Source organism: Vombatus ursinus, unplaced genomic scaffold (assembly GCF_900497805.2).
Source record: "Vombatus ursinus unplaced genomic scaffold, bare-nosed wombat genome assembly UNPS02005659.1, whole genome shotgun sequence".
Taxonomy (NCBI): domain Eukaryota; kingdom Metazoa; phylum Chordata; class Mammalia; order Diprotodontia; family Vombatidae; genus Vombatus; species Vombatus ursinus.
This window is the reverse complement of record NW_020945437.1, coordinates 7,397,009-7,422,413: the sequence shown is the minus strand read 5'-3', so window position 1 is coordinate 7,422,413 and position 25,405 is coordinate 7,397,009. Positions and strand designations below refer to the sequence as shown.

Here is a 25,405-nt window from a genome sequence, read left to right as displayed (position 1 = left end):
CTTCTCCTTCTCCTTCTCCTTCTCCTTCTCCTTCTCCTTCTCCTTCTTCTTCTTCTTCTTCTTCGCTAGGCAATGGGGTTAAGTGACTTGCCCAGGGTCACACAGCTAACAAATGCCAAGTGCCTGAGGCAGGATTTGAACTCAGGTCCTCCTGACTCCAGGGCCAGTGCTCTATCTACTGTGCCACCTAGCTGCCTTGCAAAACTTCTTTTTTAATATAATTTTACAGCATTCACTTTGATTTTTTTGTTCTTTCCATTTCTACTGTTGTACTCCTTGTGTGTATTGTTTTCCCTGGATCTTTTTATTTCATTCTACATCACTGCCTATAAATTTTTCATATTTCTTTGAATTCCTTATATTCATACTTTCTTACCATGTAATAGTAACCTATTAATTTCATGTGTCACAATTTGTTTAGCCATTCCTTAATTGATGAACTAAACATCAATGTCTTTTGGTTCTTTGCTAAACGGTTTTTATTTATGTGTATTTTATGACATAAAAACTTACTTATTATTTTTAATAAGATTATATTTTAAAATATTACTTCTCATTTCTATTTACAGGCCACAGAAACATTGTTTAGAATGGGAGTAGCAAGAGGAACCATTACAACTTTGAGAAATGGAGAAGTGAGTTCAAAATATTGTTTTACTTTGAAATTCTCAGTTTGTTAGATAGCATTTTCTTTCTTTGATCAATAGTGTGTTGTGTCATGATTTCTTGGATTATACAATGCAATATGTCCCCTCTTTGACAAAGAACAGAAACCAAGGTACTTTGTAAAAATTTGTAAATGTACATAATTTTTACATGTATGCTTTTAAATTAGTTTTATTGGTGCCTTTTTTTCTTTACACCAACCTAATTTCAGCCCCAGATTGGTTCTTCCTTTGTGACAGATAAAAAGTTAAACATAGTACCTGATATTTGATGGCGTATACAGTATTCTACCCTGTTAGTCTCCTTCTACCCCTCTTTTCCTGAGTAGGGAAGAAGAAAGAAGATATATATTTCATTGAATTTTCAGTTATTCAGTTTGACTTTCTTTTAGGAATTTTTCATTTACATTTTTGTCTGCATATATATTATTTTCTTAGTTCTAAGTTTGCTGTGCTTCGGTTCTTACAAATCTCATATTTCTCTGAGTTACTCATCTTTGACCATTTCTTAAGACATAATAAGACTATATTATTACATTTACCTTAGTTTTTTCAGCCATTTTTTTATTGCAAAAACTGTTGCTATGAGTATTTTGATATATATTAGACCTTTATTAGACCTTTTTTTCTTTGTTTTCCTTAAAGTATATGTCTGGTAGTGGGATTGATAGAATGAAAAAGATAGATAGTTTAGTCATTTTGCTTGCAAAGCTCCAAATTAAAATCCAGAATGGCTCAACCCTTAAATGGATTGATCCAGAACTATGTTAGTTTGCCTGGTAGAGGTGGAGGTAGCTCCTCCTAAGGATAGCTCTTTCAATAGTGACCATTCCCATCTTTTATGTATAATACGTGTGTCTGTATGCATATCTGCCAAAGTAATATTCCTGAAGTGTATATCCGACTCTGCCACTCCCTTGCTTCACAAACTCCATTCCCTCCTTATTACCTGTAGGGCTAAACAGAAAGCCCTTGGTTTGGCATTTAAAACTTTTCATAGCCTATCTTTAATCTGTCTTTGCATCTAGATTAGATCTTACTCCCTTCCATGTACTCTTCTGTCCAGCTGAGGTGGCCTTCTTGCTGTTCCTTCCCTACGCTACTACATCTCCCATTCCCATGCCTTTCCACAGGCTCTCTTCTATGCCTTGAATGTAATCTCTTCTTACCTTGCCTCTTAGAATTCCTACTTTTCCTTCAAAATTCAGCTTAAACATCATCTCTGACATATGACCTTTCCTAATTACCCTGACTACTAGTTCATCTCCTCTATTTACCTTGTATTTATTTTGTATATATTTGAATACTTTTTTGTTTATTTTTGTATGTGTACATATTGTCTGTTGTGAAATGTTATCATGTTGAGCGTGAGCATTGTTTCATTTTGTCTTTTTTAGTCTTAGAACTTAGTATGGTTTTTGGCATGTAGTAGACACTTAATAAATGCTTATTGATCGATTAGTACTATATGTATACATGCTATGGAAATATATATTATGTATGTATGTGTATATATGTATATATTAATTTAATTAGTGTTATTAGAGTTTCTAAAGTGTGTCTTGTCTTGTCAGAAGTGATATATAGTGATTAAATTAATGGTTTTCCTAGGAGGAAGTCATAGACTAGTTGTAATTAGGAAACAATTCTTCTTCCTTAGCTCTGCTTTCTGATGTACCTTACTTCTTCAAAGCATAGCCCAAATCTTGTCTTGTGTTTTCCTCATGTTTCTCTCACTCCCCTAAATGCCTTTCCTCTGAGATTATCTCCAGCTTTCCATACGTGTATATGTTGTGTATATATAGTTGTTTGCATGTTATCTCCCCCATTAGAATCGTGTATTTGAGGACAGGGACCATTTTCCCCTTTGTATTCTCAGTGCTTATTTAGTCCAGCATCTAGCATATGATAAGCACTTAATAAATGCTTGTTGACTTGCGAAGTAACCAAAACATACATGATAGTATAGTATAAATTATAAAGGTCAGGGTGGCAAAAACAGAACAAGAATACAATCGGAGTGGAATTGAATAGATCAAGAAAGGCTTCTTGGAACATTCTGAGTCTTGAATGAATAATTACTATGAGAAAAATGTTAAGTATCTTATATAATGAGTTCCAAAGGGTCCACTTTAAGAAATTACTGTCCTTAAAAGGCAGGGACTGGCTTATTTTGACTTAATGAACAATATTAATAGCTTCTGTTATGTAGACTTTACAGTTTGTACTATAATATAAATATTTGCTTTAGTGATATATAGATAGATAGATAGATAGATAGATAGATAGATAGATAGATAGATAGAGCATTTATTCTGCATTTACTACAAGCACTTACTATGTGCCAGGCACTGCACTAAGTTTTGGGATACAAAATACAAATAAAGCAGGATAGTTCTGGCCATATAGGAGTTACATGTTCTAATGATGAAAGACATATAAAGAGCTTTCAGAAAGGGATGGGAGAAAGGTTCCTGCAAGACAAGTACAATGTGGAGAAGTTTAGGTAGTTTCATGAAGTCCTGGGGTCCTAGGAAGATAAGAATCTCCTATTTGAGAAGAGGGAGACCAGGTTTCTCATGGGATGAAATTACTTACAAAGTAGGGACACTGTCAGCCCTGAGAAGTTACATCAGAATGAAGCCTAAAGGACAGATTTTGAAAGCCCTTGAGGAAGTTTTTCTTGTAATTTTTTTTCTACTTTCAGTGAGTTTCTATAGATTGATAGAAAGCAGGATAGATTACTTTTCATAATTGTCTTTTTTAATATTTTATTGATGCCTTCTATTATTAGTTCCTTCCAATACCTCCTCCTGTCTCTACAACATTCATGTACTTTGTAACAGAAAGACTCAGATACACAAAACCAGCAGAGAAAGTGATCACCTTATACCACTTGCAGCATTCTGCTTCCATAGTAAAGCATCAGTCTACAGAGAGTGGGGAAGTATGCATCATCTTTCTTCCTCCGGATTCAGCTTTGGTTATTTATTTTATTATAGTCATTTATATTTTCCTCTGCATTTTTTAAAAAAAGCTTTGCATCAGTTTCTATGTTCTTCTGAATTTGTTCGTGTTTAACATTTCTGGTGGTAAATGGTAATCCTCTGTTACATTAATATAATACAGTTTATTGAGCCATTTTTCAACCTTTTTTTCCCCTAATTTTTTTGCTTTTACTAGAAGTGCTGATAAATATTTTGGAAGATATTTTTCTGCCTTTAACCTCCTTGAGATAAATACCTAGTAGTGGAGTTTCTGGGTTAGAGAAAAAGAACAATGTAATTAATTTTTTTTTGTGCCCAATTCTCATTATTTTTCAGACAGTTTGGACCATTTTATAGTTCTGCTAACAGTATATAAAAGTGCCTCTCATTTTATAGCTTGTCAGCATTGAAAATTTCCTTTTCTTTTATCATCTTTGCCAGTTTGATGACTGAGGTGATTCCCTAGTTATTTTAATTTAAATTATTTATTATTTGTGATTTAGATAATTTTTCTATGGTTGTTGAGGTATAGTGTTCACTAGTACATTTCTTTTTAAAATTCTTCATATTCTAAGTCTCATACCATATTTCTTTATACCTTTATATATCTTGGACATTTTTTTATTAGAAATATTTCATCTAAATACTTCCTCTGCACTTGACAACGTCTCTTTTCTAATTGTTTCAGCAAAGAATATTTAATAAGTACATAGCTACTTATTTTTATCTATCATGTCTTCCTTCTTTCCTTCTTTCTTTCCTTCCTTCCTTCTCTAGTATAGTACCTGTACTAGCCACTTAACACTTACTCAAACAAATATTGTTAAAACAGATTTTTAAAAAATAATACATATATTACAGTCTTACTCTTCCTTGCCCCACAGTCATAGGGAGTATTAAACTTTCAAAAAATAAAATAATAATGATGTTATATTAATGTAAAATCCAAGAATAGTACTGCCTAGCACAGTTTCAACAATCATTGCCTTCTCACATCAAATAAAATGAACAAATATATATTGAATGCCATTGAAGATGATGTTTACATATAATCAAGTAGGCTAATATATTATCTTGTGACCTATTAGAGTTGAAAATAAAAAAAACAAGATTTATAAATAATTTTGATATGAACAGTAATACTGTTATCTCTGTGTTTTGGTAAACAGAAACTAACAGTGCCCTCTTCAGTCTAGTACTTGTATGACATCATACCACGCAAATAGATCATTTAATCAATAACATCCCTTTTTATATAAAAGGAAGGTGCCGTCACATTGAGAAAACAAACATACCAAAGAAAATATTTAGATTTATATTATAAAATGGATAATTCAATATTTTCTGTTGATGCAGTTGTCGTGGTGATTAAATGCTTCAGTTAGTAAAAAAATCCTTGCAAGTATGACCAACTGCTGGCCTCTCAATATTCAGATTTGGGAACTTTCTTTGCTTATATCTTGTCTTACAGATGCAGATGATTTTTTCCTCCTTCAGATTCAGTTTTTGAATGATAATAAATCAGAGCACTTTGGAGTTAAAAGGTTCCTTTATCATTTTAAAGATAAGAAAACTGATACTTCCCACTTTACAAAGCTACCTAGCATTGCAGCCAGGATTTCCATTAACACCCTTGAATCCAGCTCTCTGGACTCCTCCTCCTTTACCTTTTGAAATGACTTAACTTTTGAATAACTTAGAATCTGGATTAGGAGCCTTTAAGTAGAATTTAAAAACTGATTGCTTGGAGTTCATGTTTTTATAGAAGGAATACTGCCTTATATGGTTTAAAGTTAAAATTATGATTATTACTTGCTTGGATTTTTTAAAATTACTACAGATTGTGAATTAAGAGTTAACTACTGGGTTTAATTCTATATAACAGAGTGACTGTCCAAAGCAAACAACGTAATTCTGGGTGAAAACACAGTAACAGCAGATTTTTAGTTTTGGACTTTTAAAGCATTTTATATATATATAGGCTGAGGTTGGTGCCCATATTTTACAAATGAAGAAACTGAGGAGCAGTGGGATTAAGGGATTTGCTAATGGTCATAGAGCTAATAAGTGTCAGAGGCAGCATTCCCACTTAGCTGCTTGGCTCTAAATTCATTGTTCTTTTCTAGCATACCACACTACCTCCACAAAGGTCAGTAACTCAAAGCAGTAAGTGCTGCATTCAATTTGAGATATACAGATTAAGTAATACAAGAGTACAAAGGAAGACAGGATCACTCCCAATGAGAGTGTTGAAGGCAAGGCATCATAGAGCTGGTGGCAGATGCAAAGTCCTTTTTCATGGATGAGTAAAGCTGCAATATCTCTAAGTTGGCAGTTTACAAATTTACTAATTAAATTTAAGTTTAACTTTAATTTAACTTAAATATTAAAGAATTGATTTAATAATGTTAAATTTGAAAAGAATAAAAATTCAAGATGCCTGTTTTTACATTTGTACCATTGTTCTGGTTGTCTCTCTTAAGGATAAGGCAGAACTAAACTTTTAAGTACAATTTATGCAGTTTCAGATGATCTTTCATTAGAAGTATTTGTGTACATCTTGTTTTATCCCATTATAAGCTCTTTGAACACTAGAACTATGTTTTATTTGTTTCCTTATCCTTCCCAACAGCTAGCTTGTATAGAGGAGATTTAGCATCAGACTTAGAGTTAGAAATGCCTGAGTTTGAATACTATCTTGTTAGATGTATGACCCCACTTAATGGCTCTCAGGCTCAGTTTCCTCCTCTGTAAAATGAATACAAAATAACATCTATCTTATAGGTTCTTGTGAGAATCAAATGAGATAATATTTGCAAACCTTAAGATGCTGTATAAACAATAGGCATTACTATTATTTCAGTTTTTGTATTGGTTATAAATAGTGTATTGATTGATTAGTTGGTGGAATGAATGAAATACAAAACAATTACTGTGATAATTTATACTTTACTTTTTTTCTCCTTCTACTAAGTACCAAAATGCTTAACCAGCCGGTTCTGCACCTCTCCTTTATCCCCAAATTAGGATGTGATATATTCATAATGGCTAAATCAAGTCAAATCTTTCTATAAAGTAATTTATAGTTGGATTATCAGTGATAAATATATCAGGGATATATTTGAGTGCTCCTAGAGGACTTGGATCTTTAGTTTGTCCTAGCTTTTAGAATTCCTTGTCTTCTTATTGTTTCTTTTTGTGTTTCTTGTGTTTTTGGTACTTACTCTCTCCTAAGAAGATCCTCAGGATTAGTCTTTATACATAACAGACTTACTTAATGTTGTCTTTCTAACTGCCAGAGATCCTGTCATTCTAGTCTTCCTTCATGCTCTACTATTTTTGTCCTTGGAATTGAGCACATTAACTTGAGTTAACCTCTAGGCTTATCCCTTTCCCATCCAACTGACAAAATAATCTTCCCAATACACAGATCTGACTTTATCACTCCACTGTTCAGAATCCTTCAGTGGTCCCCTGTTGCCTTTAGGATAAAATGAAAAGTCTTGGCATTTAAGATCCTCCACAGTGTAGCTCTAATTTGCCTTTCTAGTGTTACTTGGCATTCTCCTCCTTCATGCATTCCACATTTCAGCCAAATTGTTCTTTGAGTTGGTTCCCTATATTGGATATGCCTGCTTTTATACAACTCTGAATTTGCAGAAATTTTTTCCCCATGCGTGAGTCTTCTCTTCTTCTTTCAAGACTCAGCCCATGTCCCACTTCCACATTCATCTATCCTATCTTGTCTTTCTAGTTTCCCCAGTGTTTACAGTACTCTTTTCCCACATATTTCCCTAGAGCTTTTTGACTGGATCCCTTGTTCTTTTTCATCACATTCTGCTGCAGTTTTATTATTTGTGTATATGTGTTGTCTATTAGTCCTTACTTCTCCCATAACAGATTAACTTCTCTGAGGTCTTTTGATTGTTTGGATTTGTTTTTTTTCATTATATTAGTACTTTCTAACACAGTGCTTGGTAAATATTATGGATTTAAATAAGCATTCATTTTGTTGAATTGAATTTCAAGGGAATTGTAGAATTACCATACTTGGATATATTTAAAAATGGGATTGACAATTGACAATAGGGTGGCATAGATTTGACTTCCTAGAGAATAGGAGATTGTATTAAATGACTTCCTGAGATGCCTTTCTAAAAAATGTTTTAGGTTCTGATAGTTATTTTCAGAGTTTAGCATGCAGGCTATTTTTCATGTAGAGTAACATGCTTTAGTACTTCCAGTTCATTGATCTTACTGATGTTTCATGAACAGGTAACCTAATTTTCTGCATCAGCATATTGCCATTATAATGTAGAAATATGCCTTCTAGGGGGCAAGTAGTGTTTTCATAGAGAATGTGGACAAAGCAGGTGAGTGGTTTAGATAGCATTTTTAAAAACCCGTTTTAGAATTCCCTTTCTTCTTTTTTTTTTTTCCAAAAAAGTGTTCAGTGACCATACTACGTGTCTTTCTTTCTAGAAATGGCTACTGAACTACTTTTATTTACTTTATAATGGCAAGTCTGCTTTTGATTTGAGTACAAAAATAAATGTGCCACGATTTTGTCCCTAAAAGAAAACAAACAATATCTGGCCAATATCTGGCTAACCACAGAACACTTAGGTTTTATTTTTCAAAATTTGGAAGGTTTCTTAAGATAACATCATTTTGTTTTGATCCTAATAGGAAAAGCTTTAGGGCCAGGAAAGCAAGTATTTCCACATGGCTGTTTCACTCCTAACCTCTCTTCATCTATATATTGTCTATTTTTGTTGTACAACCAAATCTGTATACTTTAGAGAAATTAATAACATTTGTGGTGTTTTGGTGTACTTGGAATTATTGGCTAGATTTTGTAAGGTAGGCAGGTCATTGGGACACATAGAAAATGTTACCTTCTTGTTTTAGGCATCCTTGAAGGGATATTTATTTCTAAAGCTTTGCAAAATGCAGTAGTGAGTAGTTCAATATTTAAGAGTACTAAAGTAATATCTATAGACATACTAAAAGCCTAACTCTTAATTTAAACCATTTTATTGGACATATTGTTAATTTATAGTACTTGGACAGCAACAACTAACATTTAATAGTGTTAGTGTCATAATAGCTCTATATACAATGGCTCAGTGAAATAAAAGGAAATTGAGGGATTTTTGTGGCATGGTGGTTAGAGAAATGAGGATAAGAAGGAGGAGTAATAGAGTTTGAAGGGGTAAAGTAGGAGGAGTATGGTAGTGCAGAGAAAATAATTCTTGTTTTGAGGGAGATGAAGAGAAATGAAAAAGGTCCAAGAAGAGCCATTACATTTTGGAACCCCGAAATGGGAAAGGATAAAATGGAAAATGAGAGAGAGCAATGAGAAAGCTGGGAGCAGTCTGACTCAGAACAGAGGTTAGGATTTTCAATACGCCTTGGCCTCTCCTTAAGAAGCCTGCTGCCACCCAAGTGCTCTGTCGTTTTGTTCCTTCTTTCTCTGACTTAGTGAAACAGTTTGTTCTGAAAGTATGAGGCGAAGTTCTCAGCATTTACCACATAGACTAATTAAAACTGGAAAAAATTCAAGTACACCACTCTTTCTGTACATGAAGACCAAGAAGGATGTCTTACTTTGTTCATTTGGACACTTGAACTTTTTGTTCCTTTTTGCTTTTCATTAGAGGAAGCTCTTGCTTCATAATTTCACATTCATTTTAACTGTTGTGACGATCTTTTTTTCTTTTCTTTTGTTTTTCAAACTTGGCCTTTGACATGGTAACACAGGGATTCTGTTCTGTGTGTTTAATTAGATGTATGACACCCATGTTGTATGAGAAAGTTCCAGCAAGTTTTATAAATTACTTTGCCTTTAATGTGTAACAAAAATTATATGAGTCTCAAAAGTCAGTTTCATTTTAGGCACATTTTATTTCCTGTGTTTTAGAGCTGAGGGGCTCTGCCAGCTCTAATCACTTCCAGGCCCATTGTAGTGTGTGATGCCAGATATTTGATACCATTACCTATCACCCATCTCTTACCCAATTCATTAACATTCACATGACAGAGATGCCATTGTCATCAATAAGTGTCAAAAATACTTCCACAGATTGCTTTGACATTTATGATTTCTATTCTTTTGTTTCTGTTGCTGTGTTTATTTCCTTGGGAACTGAAGATATTTTCTATTCAATATATTCCCCCCTTCTCCTGAATTTTATTCATAACTAGAGCATAATGGTTGTGACAGTGCTGTCATGTTGGAGAATTATTTTTTTTAATCCTATCTTGGAGTTCTTTCTAACTTTTTTAAAGCTATATTTTAATGACAGTCTTTTTCTGTTTTTCTTTTCACCTTTAACACGGTGCCTAGGACATAGTAGTCACTTAAGTTTTTACTGACTGACATTTTAAAAATAAATTTTTATTAATATCTTTTGTTTCCTATGTCATCATCGTTATCCCAAATAACTCTTCCTGTCACCCTCCCTGAGAGCCATCCTCCGTAACAAATAGCATTTTTTAGAGAGGAAAAACCCCCAGCACAGCTGATCAATATATTGAAAAAGTCTAAAAACATGTGAAATGTGCAATGCTTGTGAACCTCCCACCTCCATGAAGAGATAGGTAACTCTCATAGCTCTTCATTTGAGTCCTATTGGATTTTTACAATTTTGTTACATTTATTTTTGATGTTTTTGGTTTGTAGTTAGTTGTTCTTTCCACTGACATTGTTATAGTTATTTTGTATATTGTTTTCTTGGCTCCACTTTCGTTCACATAGATCTTTCCCTCCTTCTTTGTGTTCATTACACATTATTTTTACAACATAGCAGTGTTCCATTATATTCATATATCACAATTTTTTAGCCATTCCCCAGTTGATGGACATCTACTTTGTTTCTTATCACAGAAAATGCTGCTATAAATATTTTTGTGTATATGAGCATTTTTCTTTTTATCAATGACTTCCTTGGTGTATAAACAAAGTAGTAGAGTCTTTAGTTCAAAGGGTATGAACTCCTTTTGACTGAAGGCTTCCCAACAGTCTCATATCTGGTCATATTCTTCATATCCTGGTGGCTCTGAACTCCTGTAGATTGTCATCGGAACTCCATTCCACATCCCCTACCACCCACTTCCTCGTTTCCATTCCCCTCAACTCTCCCCAAAGTCTCAACCTAACTCCACCCAGCCCTTCCATTATACTCCCTGGAATTCCTGTTCCATAGACAACAAATTATCCTTCATCTTAAATTTTTCTTCTCCCACTCATTTCTTCTACTAGTTCTTACTGAAACTTGGTCCCCTGATGATTTAGCAGCTGAGGGTGGGAAACCTGGGGCCTGGAGGCCACATGTAGCCCTCTAGGTCCTCAAGTGGGGCCCTTTGATTGAATCCAAACTACATAGAACAAATCCCCTTGATAAAAGGATTTGTTCTGTGAAACTTGGACTCAGTCAAAAGGTCACACCCAAGGACCTAGAAGGCCACATGTGGCCTTGAGGCCGGTCACAGGTTCCTCACCCCTGTTAGCCTCTCTGACCACTCTTTCCAGTATTGCACTTTCATTCATTCTCCTTGACTTATTGGTCAAGGCAGAGGAGTTGGAATACTCCTTGCTCACCATTGCCACTTCTAGGGTTTCCCTCTTCTTCCATCACTCAGTAACCTCTCTTCCTTTGAGGTTCATGCAGTTCATGTCTATCACCCAATCAAAATCCTGGTAGTCGTTGTCCAGAGATTCTCAGGTCACTCCCTTTCCTTCCTCAGTGAGTTCAATACCTGACTCAAAATTTTTCTCTTCTTCCCAGCTCTTGCCCTTGTACCAGTGGACTTCACCATAACATATTTATTCTTTCTCAAATATCCTAACCACTCAGTTCCTCAACCTTATCACCTCCTGTGAACTACTCTTCCACACCAATTCAGTTACATACAAGGATGGTCATATCCTTTATCTTGTCATTACCCACAAATGTACCACTTCTATGTTAAAAAATTCTGAAATCCCCCTATCTGACCATAATCTATTGGTATTTAAGCTTTCCCTGTGCCTTCCTTTATAAAACCCTACTCTTTTGTATCATGATCTTTAATTCCTTGATCTCTCAGTTCTCTTCTAAGGCCTCCAAAACCCTTCATAACCTAGTTCCCTCCTATTGTCCTAGTCTTTACACTTTAGTCCCTGACACATACTCTTTGAACTAGTGACACTAGCCTTCCAGCTCTTCCAGGATTATGAGACTCTATATGTTGGTTCTGAGCATTTTCTCTGACTGTTCTCCATGCCTGGAATGCCCTCCCTCTTCTCCTCCATTTACTGATCTCCTTCTCTTTAAGGCCAAACTAAAGTTCCACCTTCTACAGGAAGCCTTCCATAACCCCTCTTAATTCCAGTGCCACCCACCTGTTAATTATTTCCTATTTATCCTGTATATTTATCATATCCTATGTATATTATCCTATTTATTCCACATATTTGTTTGTATGTCATCTCCCCCATTAGATTGTAAGCTCCTTAAGGACCGAGACTGTCTTTTGCCTCTTTTTGTATCCCTGGTGTTTAGCACAGTGTCTGGCATATGGTAGATGCTCAATAAGTGTTTATTGATTGATTGATATCCTTGGACCATTTTTTTTGTTTGGGAATGACTTTTGGTTGTGTGTCTACATATTATGACAACCAAACCCTTTTTAGAACTATTTGATACAAAGATTTTTTCCCCCATTCAGCTACTTTCCTTCTTATCCTGGTGTGTGTGTGTGTGTGTGTGTGTGTGTGTGTGTGTGTGTGTGTGTGATAACATCATAGAGAACTGTCAGGTAAGCATTAATCATAGGATTGTAGATGATCAGAGATGGTTGGGGATCTTAGTTTTGCGTAATGATTTAATGTAAGTTCATAATTTTTTTCCTGATAAAGTCTGTTTTCGATATCATTTGTATTTTATCTCAGATGATGTTATTCCCATTTTGTTTCATGAAAAAATTCATATTCTTGATCTGTGATGGCTCATGAAATTCATGTCATCTAGTAACTATTAGAATTGTCATTAGTATTGTGTCATCTAACCCAGGGTACTACTTAAGCACTTTCAGAGAGTGTGCCTGAGGAGTTGAAACTTCTGTGGAATGCCAGTGCTACCCTATGAAAACGAAGTTGGAAGAGACTTGAGAGATCCTGTAGTTCACCCTACATCTGAGCTGTGATCCCATCTACACTTACCCAATTAGAGTGGCACTAGGTCCTTGGGTGCTAAAGTCCCTTCCAAATGAGTACTTTTGCAATTCTGTGACAAATCTGTAGTTCCTTCAATTGATCCTCATTTGGCACGAACTCAAATTTCTTTATTATTCTAGTTATCCTGAAGTATATCCCAATGGACTTCTTAAAATGTCATACCTTGAGCTGACACCATTTGAGATGTGGACCTACTAGAACAGAGTATTCTCTTCTTAATCTTAAATCTCTCCCTGTTTTTCGGCTGCTTCCATACAACCTACAAACACACCAATGTCTCTCCCATTGTCAAGAAAACCTCACTGGATCTCTCAGTCCCTACTAGCTATCATCCTATATCTCTGCTCCTTTTTGTGACTAAACTCCTTGAAAAGGACTCTACTTCCTTTTCTCTGACTCACTTCTTAACACTTTCTGAAGTCGGGTTTCCAAACTCACCATTCGACTAAAGTTGTGCTCCAGTGTTAGCAGTAATCTCTTAATTGTCAAACCTAATGATCTTTTCAGTCTTTATCCTTCTTCAACTCTCTGCAACCATTGATGGCTGCAGTCACCCTGTTCTCCTCAGTACTCTCTACTTTCTCTTCTCCCTAGGTTTTTGTGACACTGTTCTCCTAATTCTCATTTGACTTCTTGAACCAGTCCTCATTATCTTATTGCATCTTCATTTATGCTAATTGTGGGTATCACCCAAGGGTCTGTCCTGGGTCCCCTTTTTTCTCTGTTATTTCATTTGATGATGTCATCAGTTCTCATGGTTTCAGTTGTTATCTATGTGCAGATGATTCTCAGATCTAGTTATCCATCTCTAACCTCTCTTCTGACCAGCAATCTCTCATGTTCAGCTGCCCATTAGACATCTTGAACCAAATATCAGTACAGCTAGCAGCATCAGGTGTTAGCATTTATGTAGCAGTCTGAGGTTTGCAAAGTGCTTTACAAATATCTCATTTTATCTTCACAATAACCCTGGGACGTAGATGCTGTTATTGTCTTTGCTTTACAGATGAAGAAACTGAGACAAACAGAGGTTGTGACTTGCTCAGGGTCACACAGCTATTAGGTATCTGAGGCTGAATTTGAGATCAGCTCTTCAAGACTCTAGCACTCTATCCATGGATAGCTAGCTGCCTGCCATAGATATCTTAAAATCAACAGGTCCAAACTTGAACTATTTACCACCAAATGCTGCCTTCTTCCTAACATCCCAATTGCTTTCAAGGCCACCACCATACTTGGACTCAGTGACACTTGCTACCTTGACTTCTCACTTTCACTCTCCATGTTCAATCTATTGCCAGGTCCTATTGTTTCTGTCTTTGTAACAGCTCTTGTATGTATCCCATTAAATCCTATGACACTGCAACCACCCTGGTACAGATCCATATCACCTCATTCCTGGATGGACTGTTGTTTGCTTTAATGCCTCCAATCTCTCTCCATTGCAGTCCATCCTTCATTCAGGTATCCAAGATATCTTAATGCATAGATCTTACCATGTCCCTCCTCTCTTATTCAGTAAACTTCAGGGGCTCCTTCTTACCTTCAATATCAAATATAAAATCCTGTTTTGCTTTTGAAGCCCTTCATAACCTGTCCCTTTTCTACCTTTCAATCTTCTTACATTTCTGTACTCTCCATGTACATTTTACATCTCCATGTACTCTACAGTCCAAGTAACACTGGCCTCATTGCTGTTCTTTGCCCAGGGCATTCCATCTCTTTCATTCGGTGCATTTTCTCTGGGTATCCTGCATGTTTGGAGTGTTTTCCCTTCTAACCTTAGCCTCTTGGCTTCCTTCAAGACAAACCGTCTTCCTTCCTTTAAATCCAAATTGCCTTGGGTGTGAGTATATGTACATATATATATGTGCATATATATATATATGTATGTGTGTATATATATATATATTAGATAGATAGATATGTAGTTGTTTGCATGTTGTCTTCCCCAATGAATTGTGAGCTCCTTGTGGACAAGGGACTGTTTTTGCCTTTCTTTGTCCTCAGCATTCAGCATTGTGTCTGGTGCATAATAAATGTTTATTGACTTAGCTTGATTTCTATGAAATTTTTTTAGTTGTGCCTCTCTCAATAGAGCCCAAAGTGCCATTAGCCTTTTGGTCATATTATATTATTGACTTATTGACCTTACAGTTCACTAATACCTCCAGATCTTTCTGAGACAAATTCTGTCCAGCTATATACCTTTACAGTCTTGTCTTTGAGATGTTGATTTTTGGAACCTGAGCATAAAACTTTATCTCTATTAAGTGTCATCTTTTTGCATTTGGACCAACATTTTATGTTGTCTTTTTGGATCCCACCTCTGTAATTACACAAGTGAACTGCAGTGATTGTTGTTTGCCTTTCTTTGAATCCCCACACCTGGCACATTGGAGGCACTCGATAAATGTTCGTGCCTTGACTTGACTTATAAAGCTGACTTCTCTCTCTCCTTTTATTACAGTCCATGATACAAATGTTAAAAAGAAGAGGCCTTGGAGGCCTCACTTATTGTTGACATGGAACCATTAGCTCACTTCATGTTGAGCCTATTGTTTAACCATTTCTCAAACCCCCTGATTTTATTACAGCTTAGCATTCCAGGAGTCTGAGAGACTTCGCCACCTAGATTTTGGTAAAATGTTTTCTGCATTCTGTTCCTTGAATTTAGTAACTCTGTCCCAAAGGGAAATGAGGTCAATTTGGCATGAGCTATTCTCTATATTCTTTACAAAGCCATGCTAGTTCTTGGTGATTTCTGCTTCTTGTTCTAGAAATTCCATGGGCTGCTCATGATGACTTTCCTGATTGCCCCCTAGGCTTTAGTGCTGTCTTTAAATTATGTTCATTTTCTTATCTGTGAGTATGTTCTATCTCCTTAGTAAAATGTAAGCTCCTTGAAGGTGGGGATTGTTTTGTTTTTAATCTTTGTTTTCAGATTATAAACACTTACCAAGCCTTCACTAAATTGAATTTGATAGATTCCTTTGGAGAAGGAGAGACCTTGTTCTCCTGTTGTGAGAAGGGGAATTTTTGTCTTTTTGCTTGAGTATGTTTGTTTTTAAAGGGAGGAAGAAGTAGTTAGACTGCATATGCAGTAAGTCCTGGAATTGTAAAGTTTTTTGAGTTCAGATCTGAGTTCAGACACTTAATAACTGGGTGACCTTGGGCAAGTCAGGTACTATGTTTGCCTCAGTTTTCTCATTTGTAAAATGAAGATGATAGCACCTAATTACCAAGGTTCTTGTGAGGTTTAAATGAGATAATAGCATAATACTTGACAATTAGTAGGCAGTATATAAATGTTAGCTGCTATCATCATCATCATCATCATCCACAAGGTAAAGGTTGGTGAAATCTTACAAAGACACTATTTTTATTTTACTAATCTTTATAGTTTTAAATATGTAATGGTATTTGGTAGTAACAAGAAGCATTTGCCTATGTTTTTTGCATACAAACTGGTTTTGTACGTTTACCTGCCAAATTGAAATGTATGAATGTGTGTTTTATTTTCTGTGAAGAGAGGGTGTATACTGAGTACATTGTTTAGGCTATAGGCGATTTCTGTTATTTCCTAGTTCATTCAAATTAAAAGAAAATAAATAAAAGCACCCTCTCATAAAAAGTTTGGGTTTACTGTTCACTGCTTTGCCGTGGGTCATTAGAGGTGTGTCTCTGAAATTGAAAACAAGGTAGATTAGTAAGAGGAGTACATAAGTTCATACTAAGTCAGTGACCTTCCTTCTCTTCCTCATCTTAGTGCTCTGACTGCCATCTTAAAAGCACCATTTATGGTATATAGGTTTTTTTTTTAATAGAAAGCTAAAATTTATTAAGGAAATTTTTATTTTAAAAAAAAGAGATTATATTAAGTACATTTCAGTGGCAAAGGGGAAAGAGGTCCAGGTTTTAAGTTAGGAAAATAACATACAAGATAAAAATTTAAATCAAAGAACCCAACAAGTCAAGGTAAAGAAGAATCAAGATTGGAAACATCTGCCAACTTTAAAACTTTTGGCATACTTGAAGTTTACGGAAGTCCCCTGTTTGAGATAAAATCATAATTCTTTGGAAACTAGGTCACAGTGGAGGAAAGAGCATTCAGTAAAATCCAGTTTGTTATAGGACCCGCTGGAGTCTGACCCTTTGGATCTTAGTATTCACTTTTCAGGAATTTTTCTGGGGAATTTTGATTATCATTGTCTTCACTTCCATATATTCTCTGAGGCCATCTTCCCTTAGCTCTCTTCCATTTCTAGGTTCCTTGAAGCTTCCAGAGGCTTCCAAAATGTGTGGCATGTCACAGTGTCATAGGAAATAATCCACACTTTTGAGATTGCAGGGGTGTGTGTGTGTGTGTGTGTGTATGTGTAGGGTTTACTTCTGTGATGAATTGTTTTTGGCCTTGCTTTTCATGGGTTTTGTCAAAGCCAAAGCTGGTAGGGCTTTAACTACTTTAACTGCTTGCATTTGCACCTAACATTCATGGTAACATTCATGGAAGGAAGGAAGCTGGATACAGGTTGGGTTTCTAGGCTTTTGTTTTCCTCCTGCATGTGTTCATTTAATTACAAAGTCACAAATCTTTGTGTTTCTATCTCTACTATGAATCTGACTATTGGAATCAGCTATATCAACGATTGGTAATAAAAAAAGGAAATTAAATGTAAAAAACCCCCTTACTTGCTTGTTACCTGTTTCTTATTGGCATTGTACAGCAAATTATCGTGTGGTCTACCTAGAAACAAAGAAGAGGAAAACTGAATCAGGAAAGTTAGAAGGTCCTTCTTGAATCTGTCACGTAGTATATTAGCAATATCAACATCCAAGTTACATTAAAAGTCTACAAGAGTTTCTGAGTACAGATATATATTTAACGTATTATTTTCAGATACAATATACATTCTATACTAGAATTGCAAGTAAGGAACTATACAGGCATACCTTAGGGATATTGTGGGTTCTGTTCCAGACTAGCGTAATAAAGCAAGTTGCATGAAATTTTTGGTTTCTCAGTACATGTAAAAGTTATCTTGACACTGTACTGTAGTCTGCTTAGTATACAATAGTATTATGTCTAAAGAAAGCACAACAATGTGCATACTTTAATTAAAAGATACTTTATTGCTAAAAAACGCTAACCATCATATAAGCCTTCAGTGAGTTATAAACTTTTTGCTGATAGAAGGTCTTGCTTCAATGTTGATGGATACTGACTGAATTAGGGTAGTGGTTACTGAAGGTTGGGGTGGCTGTGGCTAATTTCTTAAAATAAGATAACAATGAAATTTGCTACATTGATTGACCCTTTCATGAAAGATTTCTCTGCAGCATGCAGTGCTGTTTTGATAGCATTTTACTCACAGTGGAACTTACTTCAGAATTGGAGTCAATCCTCTCAAACCCTACCACTGCTTTATCAACTAAGTTTGTGTAATACTCTTCAATATTGTTGTGGCTCAGGGAATAGGGAGGCCCATGGAAAGGGAGAGAGATAGGAATGGTGGGTAGGTGGAGCAGTCAGGACATAAATGCAACATTTATTAAGTTTACTATCTTATATGGGTACAGTTTGTGACACCCCAAACAGTTGCAATAATAGCATCACAGATCACCATAGCAGTTATGACGAATAATGAAAAATTTTGAAATATTTTGAGAATTGCTAAAATGTGACAGAGACAATGTGAGTAACATGTTGTTGGAAAAATGGCATTGATAGAGACTTGCTGGATGCAGCCCCAAACCTTCAGTTTGTTTAAAAAAAAAACCCCAAAACTACAATATCTATGAAATGTAATAAAGTGAAGTGCAATAAAATAAAGTGTGCCTGTAGTCTTTTACAACTGTCTGCCTATGACACGGCATTGTGAACAATTTTATCACTATACTGAATGGGCTGTACTTGGAAGAAAAATGGGAGAAGTCATTTCATTTCATCTGTCTGTCTGTCTGTTTATCTATCTGTCTATCTATTTCTGAATTTAAGAAAAAAAAGCATTTCCATAATAAAGTGGAATGGGAAAGAAGAGGATTACATCTGAAACTGTAGATCCATTATGCATAACTTGCTATTCCTTTCAAATATACAATAAAGTTATCATGTAACTCTTCTTTTTTCTCCCCCTCCTCCAGGATGGCTACCATTAGAAACAAATATGCGTGTGTGTATGTATATATGTGTGTATGTATATATGTCAGTTCTTTCTCTGGATGCAAACAGATCTGCCTTCATAGGATCTTTGCAGTTGATTTGGGTATACATATTTTAGAATGTAGGTTATTTTCCTTTTTCACTAATCATCTTGGGAAACAGACCTAATAGTGGTATTGCTGCATCAAAGGGTATAGGCAGTTCAATTACTCTTTGGGCATAATTCCAGATCATTCTCCAAAGTGGTTGAATCAGTTCATAGATCCACCAGCAATGAATTAAGGTCCCAATTTTTCCGCATCCCCTCCGACATTTATCATTTTCCCCTTCTTTCATTTTAGTTAGTCTGATAGGTGTGAAGTGACATCTCAAAGTTGTTTTAATTTGCAATTTTCAATAATGATTTAGAGCATTTTTCATATAACTATAAATTGTTTTGATTTCTTCACTGGAAAACTGCCTGTTCTTATACCTCCAGATGCTATCTCTAAACAGTATGGGCTCAGTAGTCTTGGGGAAAGATTCTCTTAATTCTCACCTTAAAAGAACAAAATTGTGCTTCATATAGGAACAGTTTATTAAGCCACTGTTTAAAGGTAATTACAGTTTATGCAAGTGAAAATAGTCATTATTTCTTTGCAGCAAACATTTGTGATTACTATTTTTTTTTAAATTGATTTTTCTTCTATTGTATAGGCAAGGCTAAGGGTAAATACATTGAGATCCTAACACATTTTGCCACTTCAATTATCTTTTCCCTACAATCCATTCTTCATCCTTCATTTATATCTTGATCTGATTGTGCTATTTCTCCCATTCTGATGTCATTCTTCATTTCCAGTCTGATGATGATGATGATGATGATGACAGTGATAGCTAACATTCCTTTACCATTTAACATTTGTAAAGATCTTTGCATATATTATTTCATTGATCTTCCCAACCCCGTGAAGTAGGTGCTAGTGTGATTCCCATTTTCTAGGTGAAGAATCTTAAATTGAAAGAGGTTAAGAGACTTGATCAGAGGTAAGTAAATGGCTGAGGCAGAACTTAGCACTGTATCTATTGTACTACCTACTTGCCTGTACTACAGTATGATCTATTTATACTTTCATCCACATTTGAATGAGTAAATGAATGAAAATAAGTTTGTTAAATGCTTACTATGTTCAAGTGAGGTAGCTGGTGGCACAGCCAATAAAGTGCTGGGCTTAGAGTTTAGGAAGACTCATTTTCCTGAGTTCACATCTAACCTTAGACACTTATTAGCTCTGTGACCCTAGGCAAGTCAGTTAACTCTGTTTGCCTCAGTTTCCTCATTTGTAAAATGAGCTGAGAAGGAAAGGGCAAATCACTTCAGTCTCTTTGCCAAGAAAACCCCAAATGGGCTCATTAAGAGTCAGATACAACTGAAAAAGATTGAACTGAATGGTTATTGAGCACTGTACTAAACTCTAGGAATACATATATAAATAAGCAAGATAGTCTCTTCCCTCAAGGAACTTACATTCTAAAGGGGGAGGATAATATTTTTAGAAAAGTAGTAGTAAGGGAGTAGAATATAGATTTTAAGAAGTCATTATGAAGATTGAATCAATCATAAAGCATTTATTATGTGCCTCCTGTGTTTCAGATCCTAGAGATACTGAGACAAACTAGATTTTTTTTTTTTTTTGCAAATAAGGAGACTTCATGGGTTATGTGACTTGCCTGAGCTCATATATCTAGAAAGTACCAGAGCCAGCACTTGAACCTAGCACTGTAATATGGTAATATATACTAATATTATAGTTCTGTGCTGCCTTCTAAGAACCACAGTATTTATTATCACTGCAAATTTCATTATCCATATTCTACTTTAATGTCTGTGAACAAGTGTTGCCAGTATTTTCTATTAAGAGAAATTTCCATAATTGATTGTTAAAAAACTTTAGAATAATTGAAAACTTTTTAGTTTATTTTAAAAAAATTATAGTTATTTCTAATTGTTGCAGGTTTTTTTTTTTTTTGGACCCTATTTAAGGGAAATCCTTCACTTAAGTCCTCAGCCCTTGTTTCTCGGAAAACTCTACCTTTAGAGCATTAGTAGATCTTATCAGGTAGGAAAATAATTAAATATGGGGTCAGTGATATAAATATGGGATCATTTCCATCTGTTCCTGGTAGAGTGTGTCATGTTCTGGGTAGTTATTCACTGCAGTTTTAAAATCTGTCTCTGAATTCCAGTGACTTATTGGTGGTGGCTATTTGACTAATTCATGCAACAGTGTTGACAACTCTAGATAGGACCAGCATGCACCCTTCAAGTTTACGAATTCAGAAATTAATAGAGACGATGAAGTGGGAGGGCTGATAAAGTTGCAGTCCAACACCTTTATGCTCTAAATGGAGAAGATCGACAGAGATGGGTTAGTGTTTTGTATATTTTTGTTCTGTATTGTCAGTCTTTTCCTTTTTCCTCCTGGCAAAAAAGCAAGAGACTTAAAGGAAATAAACAAAAAAACTTGTTTGTCCATTTGTCTCTCATTAAGTGATTACTGTCTTATGTTGACCACCCTTCTTGTTTAAATTTTGTGTTCAGTTTTTGACAGATTTTGTATCTTTCATCTGAGAAACAGTCTAGCTAAGATCAAAAAAGTATGGCCACTAGATAATGGGAAATTTTGAGCATAGAAATAAATAAAATTGTTTATAAGATTTGAAGAGGTATACAATAAGACTACTCTTAGAGTTCTAACTCCAATGAAATTATTACAGATTGTTTTATGTATTGAATTATAATAGGGAATATTATTTATAATTTGTATCAAAGGAATACATTGAGAAAAATAAATTGCAAAATTTTTCTTTATACCTTTTCTCTCGTAATTGCAACTGTAATTTAATCATTTATTCAGAAGTCAGAAATTTGTGATTATACTATTCTGTGCTGTAAAGTTTTTAATTTTCTTCACTGAGACTAATTCTTGAATTGCAGTAGATTAATAATATAGTTGGAAAAAATAGTTATTGGGAAAAAAGCATCATCAGATATGGTTATAATTTTTGGTTAAGTTTTAGATAGTAAAAAGGAACTGTATATATTGGGGAGTTTAAAATGTCAGTAGCAACAAAGGATTTGTTTCTAACATTTTAGACCCAGTAACTCAGTTTCTAGTTCTGATATTACTGCTTTTCAGAAACTTCTCATGTATCTGCTTCTAAGTGTTTGCTCACATATCATAATATTGACTATGTATCTTATATTTTTCTTTATCTTTATTGTTTAGACCTTAGGAACCATTTGTTTTATTACTTTAAACATTCCCATTGGAATATAAACAGTATTTCACCCTAGTGCCTTACTTGTATATGGTAGGCACTTAATAAATGTTGCTCTAAATCGTTATTTTAGTAATTAAATTTTCACTGTCATATTAAAGAAAGTGTTGTGATTACAACATGTAAAAAAAGTAGTCAAGTTCTAGTTTATTTCTGTATAAGGAAACCTGAAATACAAAAATCCAGATCTGCTGAGTAGACTAAAGTGACTGCTTTTATTTTATTTTATTTTATTTTTTGTGAGGCAATTGGGGTTAAGTGACTTGCCCAGGGTCACACAACTAATAAGTGTCAAGTGTTTGGTCTGAGGCCAGATTTGAACTCGGGTCCTCCTGACTTCAGGGCCAGTGCTCTATCCACTGTGCCACCTAGCTGCCCCAACTACTTTTATTTTAAAAAGCAAAAAAGCAAAACTCTTTGATTGAGAGAATTTATTTCAAGCCACCCTGAAATCATTTACACATTTAAAAGAATATGTGTTTGGTTTATAAACATGTTATTTGAAATTTGCTTTTCAAGAACATAGCTCTTCTACATAATGAGATGTTTTTGTTGTTGTTTTTCAGTTGTTTCAGTCATGTCTGACTGACCCGTTTGAGGTTTTCTTGGCGGAGATACTGGAGTGACTTGCCATTTCCTTTTCCAGCTCATTTTACAGATTAGGAAACTGAGGCAAACAGGATTAAGTGACTTGCTGAGGGTCACAGAGCTAGTAAGTGTCTAAGGCCAGATTTGAACTCAGGAAGATGAGTCTTCCCAACTCCAGGCCCAGCATTCTATCTGCTGCACTGAAAAACCTTTCTGCCATATAATAGGGTTTTAAATAAAAAATTTGATGTAGGTACTAATCCATCCTACCAGTAGAAGTATGTATGTGACAAGAAAGATTATTCCTATTTTATAAAGGAAAAAGCAAATTTAAAAGATAAAATGATTTTTCCATTTCTCTTGGTGAGATTTTTTTTTTTTAGGTAATTGGGGTTAAGTGACTTGCCCAGGGTCACACAACTAGTGTCAAGAGTTTGGTCTGAGGCCAGACTTGAACTCAGGTCCTCCTAACTTCAGGGCCGGTACTCTATCCACTCTGCCACCTAGCTGCCCGCTCTTGGTGAGATTTTGAGATCAGCAATATAATTTAGGTCATGTGTCTTGTGATGTTTTGTGATATACAAAGTAGTACAAAACTTGATTTATTTTAATAATGTTAAAAATCATTTTGAGAGAGAGATAAGTATCATGGACCTTCAATAAGTACTTAATAAATAAGCACTTGTTTGTAGATTTAATTGATATAGGGAACTCCCTGATGAGGAAATTCCCTCTACAAATTCAGGTCTCCATCTTTACTGCCACTTCAGTGTATAAGGACCCTGAGAAATTCAGTGACGTGCCCATGGACACAAAGCCAGGACAAGGTACCAGTAGGACTTGTACTTGGGTCTTCTGAACTCCAGAGGCCAGCTCTCTGGCCACAACATATGCTACTTGTCAGAGAGAACACATAATAATTGAGTGTATGTATTTTTATAAATTAAGGTTTAAGTATAATACATTAGAAAACACCACTTACATTAGAAAATACTACTTATTCAATAACCATTTATTAAATATCTAAAATGTAGAGAACTGTGATTATTATAAAGCATCATGTACAATATCTCTTTTATGGTTTCTTATTAAATGAATTATAATAAAAATAAATACATGTATGAAGTACACTTATATCATCTCCCTGTATATCATCTTTAAGACTGAGATTTTGAAATATGTTTTAAAAAAGTCAGCACTTGATTGGTATCCCCTAGGGAGGTATGTCAGAATATTATATGTTATATAACAAAGTGCTTGCATTCCTCCTCCCCCCACCCCACCCACAGAAATTTAGGCTACAAGCCAGCAGTTACCTGGAGCTACCTTATACAAATATTTTAACAGAATGATAAGTAAGTTAGAGGCCACATAGGGGAAGCTGAGAACCAGAGTCCAGGTCCTGATTAATGTGTACATCTTGAGATGAAAACAAGGAATGGAGAAACAGTTATTGTCCATTGTGATACTTGTTGGTGTGAAACAGTGTTACTCCCAGAAAGAAGAGATCCTGTTGAACTCTGTCTAACCCTCCCATTGGCTCTTGCCCTGCAGACTACAACCTTAATGGCAGTGGAGCTTCTGGCCTCTCCCTGACTTTGCTTCTCGCCACTCCCTGACCCCCTGGGGAGCCATTTCAGGAATATGGTTTTCTGGAAGGGCTATTGTAAGACTTTTACAGAATGTGCACTTTGCATGTCTTTGTTTTACACTTGATCATGTGGTAGTTTTGTAATGCTAATGATTTGGGAGTGTTTTCTAAGTTTAAATTTTGAAGTTTTTAGCCAGTCAGGTTGTATGGAGGTATAGAGAATTAGCAACGTATGATTTTCAGCAGCCTAATATCTTAGCACTTTAATTGGATACCTAGCAATTATAATAACAGCAAAAATAACTTGCTTTAAGGCTCTCCTTGTAATCTCTGAGGTAGGTAAACTAAAATCAGCATTTTTTTTAACCATTTCCTTATATTGTTAATAGCTCCTAGCTTGTGGTGGTTTATTTGCACATTTTTAATATCTAAACTTTTTTTTTTTTTCATTTGAAGTTTCTTTTAAATTTTTTTCTTTAAGTAGCAAAACAGTCCAGGACAGTAGCCTCAACCAAACCTTACAAACACAAAAGCAACTGACTTGTTAACAAAATCTTTATCTGACTGTTCAGAAGCTGTTTCTTTCTGTTAGTGCTGCAGAGCATTTTTTGAAATTAGTGCATTTATTCAGAACTCCTGGTTAAAACAAATTCAGAATAGGCATATTTGAGGGTACCCTAAATGAAGCCCTTTATTGATAAGCTGACTGGAAACTTCATCTGCAATGCGTTAGGGCTTTATGTTTGTTGACCGAGCTCTTGGAAGTAGGAAAATAGTTTTTCTGCTGTCCCAGACATGTACATTTCACCTCACTATCTCTTGTAGTAAATAATGTTAATCAAACGAATCAACACAGTTATGCAGATTAAT

At 35.1% G+C, this 25,405-nt stretch overlaps 1 protein-coding gene across 2 annotated transcripts in view; it reads left to right on the top strand.

Annotated features, from left to right (window-relative positions):
- TMEM135 (transmembrane protein 135) overlaps positions 1-25,405 on the top strand; it is a 342,694-nt gene that overhangs the window by 147,098 nt on the left and 170,191 nt on the right. For both annotated transcript variants that reach the window (XM_027848341.1, XM_027848342.1), the window contains one exon: positions 570-635. In XM_027848341.1, coding sequence (XP_027704142.1) covers positions 570-635 — 66 coding nt within the window. The remainder of the gene's footprint in view (positions 1-569; positions 636-25,405) is intronic.